This window comes from Perca flavescens, chromosome 2 (assembly GCF_004354835.1).
Source record: "Perca flavescens isolate YP-PL-M2 chromosome 2, PFLA_1.0, whole genome shotgun sequence".
Lineage (NCBI taxonomy): Eukaryota > Metazoa > Chordata > Actinopteri > Perciformes > Percidae > Perca > Perca flavescens.
In genome coordinates this window covers 22,812,391-22,821,663 of record NC_041332.1, presented here as the reverse complement: position 1 = coordinate 22,821,663, position 9,273 = coordinate 22,812,391, and the positions used below count along the sequence as shown (strand labels likewise).

Sequence of the window (9,273 nt, the reverse complement as noted above, 5' to 3'; positions counted from 1 at the left end):
CGTGGTCACCTGAATGCAAGAGGTGTGCATGTTCCAAGTGAGTATAATAATATGGGCATTATTTAAATGTATTTTTAATTTGGAGCTCTGCCCTTTGAAAGTTGAAGGAAGCCCGCTTATGGAAAGACATCGCCTCTGAGATGTAGAATGTGTATAATAGAAGAGAAACACACATTTCAGGACAGCTGACTTGTCATCAGGATAGACATGTCCTGTGATTTTTAGCCTCCTGTTTAATAGAGGTGGAACAATATCTGACAGTAATATTCTCAGCTATCCGGATGTGCCCCCCCCCTGCTGTAAAGGGTATAATATAATCATAGAAAAGGATATAATCATAGGAGGCAAAAATCTCAGGTCATGTCTGTTCGAGCATGTGGAATCTATATATATATATATATATATATATATATATATATATATATATATATATATATATAAAAAATTAATAGGGACAATATCTGACAGTACAGTACATTTTTGAGGCTGTGGTGGTTCTGTAATAGTTGACTGTTTCACACACATTATGTATTTTATTATGACACCACTATATCCTCAAAATAAGTAGCCAGTGAGTGTGTGGTTATTCATTTTAATTTCCTCCCCTCAGTCTCAAGACTGCAAGAGTCTTTACGCAGAGTTGATGCAGAGGGAGTCTACATGAGACGTCTGAGGCTGCGTGTATTAAGGCGACGGCAGTATTTTGTTCCTGGCCCAAACTCTTTGTGGCATATAGATGGCCACCATAAGCTTATCAGGTCAGTGATATTAGCAGATAAACAATGCATCTTTCTAGATGTTTCATTCAATTGTTTTACAATAAAGTTGTATATTTTCATGTGTTTGCAACAGGTGGAGATTTGTTGTCCACGGTGGGGTGGATGGATTCAGTCGTTTAGTGGTCTACCTTACTGTGGCCGGCAATAACAGAGCTCATACGGTTTTACAGAGCTTTATCGCCGCTGTTGAGCAGTATGGGCTGCCATCAAGGGTACGGTCTGATAAAGGGGGGGAGAATGCAGATGTAGCAGAATTCATGATCAGAAGCAGAGGTACCGACAGGAATTCACACATCACAGGCAGAAGTGTCCACAATCAGCGGTAAAGAAATATGTTTGGCAACTAGGCTCCCACAACTAACATACTAGTTGAATGTACTTTAGTATAGGTCACATAAATTAACAATTTGTCAATTTTATCCTAAACACAGAATAGAGAGGATGTGGAGAGATGTTTATGAACATGCCCTGGACCTCTTCTATCAGATCTTCACTTCATTGGAAGATCAGGGAACATTGAATCCAGACAATGAAGTCCATCTTTTCGCTCTGCACCGGATCTTCCTTCCACTGATTCAGCAAAGCCTCGACTCTTTTCGAGATGCTTGGAACTTTCACGGTCTTAGAACTGAAAGGAATCAGTCACCACAACATCTCTGGAGAAGTTACAGAGAGCAAGGCCCTGAGGAGGATCCTACTGAGGTTAACAATCAACTTTAAACACTTTTTTTTTAAAATTGTTTCCCCAAAGGAATTATGGGAGAAAAAAAAATTGTGCTAAATGTGATACTTTAAATGAAACATTTACTATAGATTGTCTCTTTAAAATCTCCCGAGCTTTTAAAGATCAACATGTGAGCTGTAGTTTCTACAGTGCATACTATGCACAGCTGTATTATTTTACAAAACTGAATTTAATAAGTAACATTTCATCTCTCACTGACCAAAAATAATCTTGTGTAAGGACATGTCAAACTAGTTTTAAGTACAAGATTGATTATGCTTGTTATCCATTCAGGTTCCTGAAGAATATGGGATCGATTGAACGGACCTCACTGCCTTCATGGAGGCACTGTGTCAGTCCCCGAGGTTCAGCTGGCCCGTGAGCTCTCAGATGAAGAGGTTGCAATTTTGCCAGCTCCAGGAGTTTCTGTTACTGATGCACTTAGACTATATGTAGAGACTGTGGAAGTGTTATCAAGAATCTTAGACTGATGTCCAACCCATGTTTTTATTTGTTGTGTTACAACAAGCAAGGAAAAAATTAAAGTTTACTTTCCTTTTTAAAAAGGAAAAATAAAAAGCTGGTTCTTTGAAGCTTCCTGTCTCATTATGGTCCACAGAATGACTAACATGAATGTTGTACTGTTAGCACTGAAGGTGCAGAACAGTTTGATTTCAGTAAATGGAAAAAATATGTAGAATAAAAAAAAAATATGGTCAACAGTGTGTTAATGTTTTTAAAGACCCTGAACTTGTGTAAATTCATCTGAACTGTGTATGCAGTGACATTAGGGCTGGGCAATATGGTGAAAATCAAATATCACGAAATTTTTTGACCAAACACCTCGATGTCGATATTGCAACGATATTGTAAGGTTGACAATTAGTGCATTCACAAAATATCTTCCACATTTAGATTTCGGATAAATAACCATCATAATGTGGATATAATGACTAAGTGGTTAAAGGCAAATAATAGAACAGCTAGAACAGTCTGGTAAATTCAGAAAATTACATCACTTTACTGTAATGCAGCCTTTGAAACCAGGAAAAGACCAAACTTACCATGTAACGATATTACACTTCTTCAAAATCTAAGACGATATCTAGTGTTATATCACGATAGATACATTAAAATATTGCCCAGCCCTAATTGACATCTGTCTGAAAACTTAAACAAGCCCAAATCCAGTACTTTTTATGGCAGCAACAAGTGCTTTCTCAAAGTCCATGTAGATTTTGAAATGAGCTGGCAGCTTTAGGGTTTCAAAGCATGTGGAGGACGTGGGAAGGGTTCCCCAGAAATCTCTACTCTCAGTTCAGGAGGAAGCATCTCCCAGCCAACCCAGAAGGTCAGCAGCTGGGCCAGGGTACCTGATGAAGCTAAAAGTCATAAAATGGATTAAAGACATTTAGTTCAACTTTAATTGATCATATCTATCCATGCGACATAGAAGCATTTGTAAAGAGAGAAAATAAGGTTTATACCCGTTTCAATGAACATCCTTAGAAAGCCAGTGATGCGGCAGGTGGTGTCTAAGTCAAAGTCTTCATCATCACTGTCCTCAACTGGCCATGTGATTTTTTCTAGGAGCATCTTAAAGAACAAATTGTAATTTTAAAAAGGGAGAACTTATTTTGGTGAAGGACTATGCATATCACATTCTTGGAAAATGGAAAAATAACCAGCTCAGTTATTGAAAATACACGTAAATTCATCAAGTTAAGTCACAAATATAACTAAATTACTGACTTACCTGGGGTGTGAACTGCATGTCAGCCATTTTGGGGAAAAGAAGTGGTACAACATCTGGCCTAGATGTCAGCAGGGGCCATACCATCACATCTTTCAGTCCCTTTCTCAACTGTTTAATTTGGCGCATGGTCCTCCCAACGACCTAGGAGACAGACCCCACCCATATTACAGCCCAAATCCTTAACCCAAATTTGACAAAAGTTGGCACAGTAGGGAAAATGTTAATAAAAGCACAATAAAGTGCTTTATAAAAATCCATTAAAACTCTAGTACTTAAACTCTTGTGTTAACATAACAAGCCAGAGTTCACAACACATTCTATAATTTCAACAAGTACAGCAATGAATTCTGTCACTTGGAACTCACTGCATGGAGTAGAAGTTTGTTATGTAGCCATCTCCGATTTGTTTTGGTGACTGCCGGAAGATCCCAAGACATGGAAAGATCTGAAACTGTGTCCTTCTGTTCCGGTGTAAGTTCTTCATGTTCAAGCTAGAATTAAGACCATACAAGTTATTATATCTGCCCAAGCAATATTTTTTACATGGCAAAGTTTCTTTTAGGTTACATACCAGTTCTATGATGCTCCTGATGTGCAGATCAGGACAGTCTTCTGTAACAACAGTTGCCATTTCAGGGTCCCCATTGAACAGTACATGAATTACAGCAGGACTTAGTCCTGTGACATGGGGACCGTCATGCAGAAAGGTGTGGGCCAACATCCTTCCTGCAACACGGAAGAGGTTGCTTTCAGTAAGTGCCTCTGATGCTGCTGGAACAAGATGGTCAGGTTCACCCTCAAATAGCAGTGTTCGGCCCATTCCTCCTGTAAAGTACCAAGAAAGCAGGGAATAATGTCACAATTAACCTCTTAAAATACATTAAAAAAAATAAAATAAAAAAAACCTGGCCTGTGGTATTGCTGCTTGTAGAATTCCCTTAAACCAAATTGTAGCCTACTCCAAAATGACTTACAGAAGGACCCCAAACCACTTCAAATGCAACTCCCCCGTATACCCTACTACCAACTTACTGATTTACCTGACACAAAACATTGCCCACCGGCCCTCCGCTCAACAGCACATATCTGCGTTCAACCACCAGAACGTACGTGTGTGTGCGCGCATAGAGAGAGGCGGTGTAGAGCGAGTCAAGACACAAACAGGTGCTCAGTCAGCGTTGCATGCAGTGTGAGAATGGCAAGCGGCAAGAGCAGCAAAAGCCAATGTGTGCTTCTTTTACCTATATATGTAACGCTATCTTTTGCGTTTATCCAAACAACATCAAACTTGGCACTGCACTTACTCATAGCAAGACACCTGTCAAGTTTGAAATCCATCGGACTAACTGTTTGAGAGACATGCGCTACAGACAGACATTCCTGCAATTTATAGATGGATTAACCTTCAAAAATTAGTAAAATACTTACCAAGATCTAGACTGAATCCAAACTGGAGTTTGGATATGATTGTTGTCATAAAGTACCGCATCACACCCTCTCCGATAGCAACATCACCTGAAATAAAATACTGATAATAACACAGTGGAAAAAAAGGCGGACTAATACAGGTAACTGGATTAGGTAACATTTAACAAGCAAGGGAAAAAACAGTCAAAATTCTATTGGCTGTAATTCTAGAACAGCATCCTTAATATTGATTATTCCAGATAAGAGTATATTGTGCACAATATTCACATACATACATATAACATTTTTTTTATCAATTATATAATTTTGTGCATTCCATTCTCCCATTTAACAATTCCATATAAGGAACTTGAGCGGTATAAACTGTACAGATGTATTTATATTATAAACTTTATATTACTTACCAACCAGAGTACAATGAAGTGGACATGCCCATTCTTGCTGCTGTTTATAGAATAAGAGAAGCTCCCGTTCCCTGTCCTCTTCAGAGTCCCTTACATCCATCTTCATTCTAAGTGGTTTCCCAGTTGCATGTTCCCTTAGCAGATTCTCTTTGAAAACTTTGGCAGCTTGAGTGGGTTCTTTAAGAAGCTTCCATTCTAAACAAACAACAATAAAGTTATCTATTCCAGAGATACATCTTGTGAGTTAGCATGTTACCTGCATATACAGATATCCTCGCACTCTACAGAACAGGAGGAAAATTTTGTTAATTTCACTGACAAAACGTGAGACCCAACATCTTCAGAACCTGTCACAACGCTGAGTTGACATAAAAACAGCACTCTGAACAAAAATTAAATATTAGAAAAATAGAAAAACCCAGTTGCATGTTATTAATTGTCTGTAACTGTATTATCTAATTATATCCTACAGGTGTCATCTTTCTATTAACTTTTCAGTTACACACAATCTTATAGCAACACTATTGTGATGACACAAACCACTGTCTGTTTCTTTGCGATCCAACTCCTCGTTGACAATCACTGCCGGTACTACTGCACTCTCAGCTGATGTTTCAGGCCTCACTGGAACACTGTCACTGACTAGGGCTGTCTCACTATCATCTTCTTCACTTTGGCCTCCCTCTTGTTCTCTTTCTGATCCCTGCATGGGTGTCCTTGAAGTTAACACAATTGAAATGATGGTCATAGTCGCTTATTTGTGTGCACAACACTCTAAGAGAGACATATTCCCAAAGAAAATGAATATGCTACCCTTGCATTGCTTTAAGAAGTACATACCCATTGCAGCTCAATCTGTGCAGCTTCATCTCTGAAAAGGGAACTTCCTTATGACAACTGATGCAGGGGATGACTGGACCAGAGGCAGGACGTGAGCTCTCCTAACAACAACAAATGGCTTTTAATTAAGGATTAAAAGTCACCAGTAATCTTTGTTTTGATTATGTATTAAACTAAGTCTCTGTAAATTTATGTACACAATCTAAGGGTAGATCCTGTTGAAGTGGACGTATGTAGATTGTAGCCTGTCCAATCATCGTCGATGGATCTTTCAGATAGGAAAGGGTGTATCCAGTGCTGGGACACTGAAGCAATGCAAGATTTCGACTGCGAGTAGATCCTACAAGTTTTAGAAATTCAAAGCCTCCCCCTTGTTGGAGCTTCGGAAACACTTCCATTAGTTTATTTGTTATAACCATGGGATCGTGGTCATTCCCTGGAGAAAAAAACAAAACAAAATCATAACTCACCTCACCTTAAATTAAGCAAATAAGCCTGTGATAATTATTCACATTATGAACATCAATTAAGTTTGAGTCACTATAAAAAGAAATGCAAATAATTTCAACAAGCCACAGACAGTACAAACTTTTTTTAGTTTTGGTAAATGCCTAGTTTCGCACTGACCTGAAAAGGTTACTTTTTGCTCTCCAAGTCCTGAAGTAAGAAGTTCAGCTTTAAACAGTACGCTTGGAATTTTATCCGCATTGTGGTCAGCCAAACAACAGACAGTGTGTGTGTAGCTTCTTCGGCTAACTTGGACTTGTGCTGGTCGTCTTGTCATATTCCTTCTGGCTCCAATGTTATATGGCGCAAAGAAGCCTTGCTACCTCCGCTGCAACACAGAAAAACGTCACAGCTCAATGGTCACCAGTCAGCTAAAACAGCCTGTACTTCTATCTTGGGATGCTCAAGCCAGCTAACACCATTTAGCCGATTAGCGAACTAGTTTTATGCTCCCCCCATTAACAATAAACGTGTCACGCACGAAGCATCATAATACCGCATACAAATACATGTTCGAGTCGATCTAATTTAACCTACACGTGTGTCCCGAATCATTAATTAGTAGCACACCTAGCTAACATGAAATTACTTAGCTTACCTTGGACAGGTGTACGTGATTGAGCGGCCGGTATCTGCGGTGACTGAGCTGCCGGAGCCGCCGTAGCCACCGGTGCCGCGGGAGCCGTTGGATTTCTGCTCAGAGCTTCCTCAATCAAATTCGCTGCTTCTCTTAGCAGCTCCGGGCAACTTTTAGACATTTTGTCCTGCACCTCACACGGCTTCTCAACATTGGGGCTAGCAGGACCGAGTCTTCTCCTTGCTTTTTAGCCGTTGCAATGAAAGTTCTGTTTAACCGAGTATCTAAACCAACGTAGAGGTGAATAGCGCCACCCAGTGTATTGGAATGTGTTCAGTAGCTCTGCATCAATCCATTATCTGGAATTGATTTATCTTGGCTTGATGCACAGGGTAACCAATCAGGCGTTAGGTTCCGCCTACCAACTTTTGATGGGTCAGTTTGACAGTTTTAAGTAATTCATGAAGCACTGCAACGCAGGATCATGAAATGTAAATGTAAATAGTGAAATAATTATATATGTATTTTACATAAAATGAATCGGTATTTGAATTAATTAATGACACATTTAATTACACAATAATGTATTTAATTCTAATTTTAATTAATTAATGACACATTTTAGTAATTATTTAATGGTGTATTTATTTATTTAATTGTGACAAATAATTATATACGTATTTTACATAAAATGAATCGGTATTTGAATTAATTAATGACACATTTAGTAACACATTTATGTATTTAATTCTAATTTTAATTAATTAATGACACATTTAAGTAATTATTTAATGGTGTGTTTATTTATTTAATTGTGGCACTTTTAGTCCTCCATACTCATCAGCATGACTGGCTACATTTAATACAATTTATCATAGTGATTATTGCAGGATATTAAACAGCTCAAGTGGCTGGTTATATAAGCACCTGGTGGCCAAAGTAACAATAGATAAAGGTGGCCCAAATCTTTGTAGATATTTAATTTCTACCAGACTTTTAATATTGCAAGAAATGCTGCAGAAATGTCTCTCTAGCTGTGTCAGTGCATTCCCATAATATTATTATGTATATTTCCTTGCTCCTGGTTCCATGAGACAGTACACAGAAGTGTCTGCATAAAGAAACTTTACACAACACTAACTCTTTTTATCTTTCTGCAATTCTTTTAATGGTAACACTGCCACATTTTTTCAATGCTGATACCGTCTGAGATTCCCCATTACAAATCTGTTTTAGATCTAAAGCATTTGGAATGCAAAGGTACAGAATGTAAGGAATAATGTGCTGTCAACTGCTATCGTAAAACATAACGTCAATAGTGATACAAAAGTAAGCATGGAAGTTTTTTGTTTTGTTTCTTTGTGTTTTTATATTTTATCCATAATGAACAAAACAAACATCGAAATCACAAAGGTGCACTCGCAAATGTGCGCAAACAAGCTTTTATGCAGTAAATATACCCACCCACCCACACACACACACACACACACACACACACACACACACACACACACACTAAATGAAATACGGTCACAATCTCCCCTTTTGTTCCTCGCTTCCAAAATACCCGACTATTACAATCAAGCCCTGAAAAACCCTACAGGGAGCAGTGTCTGCTGGGAATGAGACAGATTCTAAGTGAGTTTATCACACAGACTTAAACATTAATATCAAGTATACAAGTATACAATTTTGCACAAACACATGCATTTTTAAGAACCAACACATTTTATTATTGCTTTTTCTTCTTCTGATCTCACATTCTCCCATGACAATTTGCTTTCAGAGTAAGCAGATGTCGTGACAAATTCGAAGGCCGTGGTTGTGTGAGGATGTGCACCTATGCGTGGGTGCTTTGCTTTTCATAATTTTCATGTTTTTGAAACATCATATGAAAATGATAACTTACACAATTGAAACTGATAAGAGTTAATTAGAGGGAAAATTGTTTTCCTGCATTTCATAACTAAAGAACTTTCCCACTTTCTAATGAATCACAGATTACATTTTGAAGTTATCAAAACTGTCATCTATGTTCAAGCAAGAAACTATCTTGAATTTCTGGCACAATTTATACCAAAGAATGTAAGTTTTTAAACATTTTTACAGTGTACTACTACTACCTTTCCTCACTTTGTAGAGATAGTAGCAGTGTTACATTTAGTTTATTTGTTGAGGTTTATGCTTCTGCTTTTGTTATTTACATAAGGTAGCTTCAGTTTGCAAAAAGAGAATATAGTGTGTAGCACCACATCAGA

At 38.1% G+C, this 9,273-nt stretch overlaps 2 protein-coding genes across 2 annotated transcripts; one reads left to right on the top strand and one right to left on the bottom strand.

The window, feature by feature from the left end:
* The first annotated feature begins 634 nt into the window (after positions 1-634).
* LOC114562633 (uncharacterized) lies at positions 635-1,499 on the top strand. The gene is made up of 3 exons (XM_028589167.1): positions 635-758; positions 853-1,101; positions 1,211-1,499. Exons 1-3 carry the CDS (start codon positions 661-663, stop codon positions 1,497-1,499), a joined length of 636 nt encoding a protein of 211 aa, XP_028444968.1. The 5' UTR covers positions 635-660.
* Positions 1,500-2,760: 1,261 nt separating this feature from the next.
* On the bottom strand, positions 2,761-6,727 carry LOC114562626 (uncharacterized). Its single transcript, XM_028589155.1, has 11 exons — positions 6,559-6,727; positions 6,129-6,367; positions 5,932-6,032; positions 5,632-5,807; positions 5,092-5,286; positions 4,688-4,774; positions 3,831-4,084; positions 3,625-3,750; positions 3,260-3,400; positions 2,991-3,099; positions 2,761-2,885 (listed from the first exon to the last, which is right to left on the bottom strand). Exons 1-11 carry the CDS (start codon positions 6,713-6,715, stop codon positions 2,761-2,763), a joined length of 1,710 nt encoding a protein of 569 aa, XP_028444956.1. The 5' UTR covers positions 6,716-6,727.
* Positions 6,728-9,273: the final 2,546 nt, after the last annotated feature.

Coding starts and splice junctions, on each gene's coding strand:
- LOC114562626 (XM_028589155.1), bottom strand. CDS start 6,715: ATGACAAGACGACCAGCACAAGTCCAAGTTAGCCGAAGAAGCTACACA. Junction 5,287..5,631: donor TCGCAAAGAAACAGACAGTG/GTTTGTGTCATC, acceptor TTGTTTGTTTAG/AATGGAAGCTTCTTAAAGAA. Junction 4,085..4,687: donor TGGATTCAGTCTAGATCTTG/GTAAGTATTTTA, acceptor GGTACTTTACAG/GAGGAATGGGCCGAACACTG.
- LOC114562633 (XM_028589167.1), top strand. CDS start 661: ATGAGACGTCTGAGGCTGCGTGTATTAAGGCGACGGCAGTATTTTGTT. Junction 759..852: donor GGCCACCATAAGCTTATCAG/GTCAGTGATATT, acceptor TGTTTGCAACAG/GTGGAGATTTGTTGTCCACG. Junction 1,102..1,210: donor AGAAGTGTCCACAATCAGCG/GTAAAGAAATAT, acceptor TCCTAAACACAG/AATAGAGAGGATGTGGAGAG.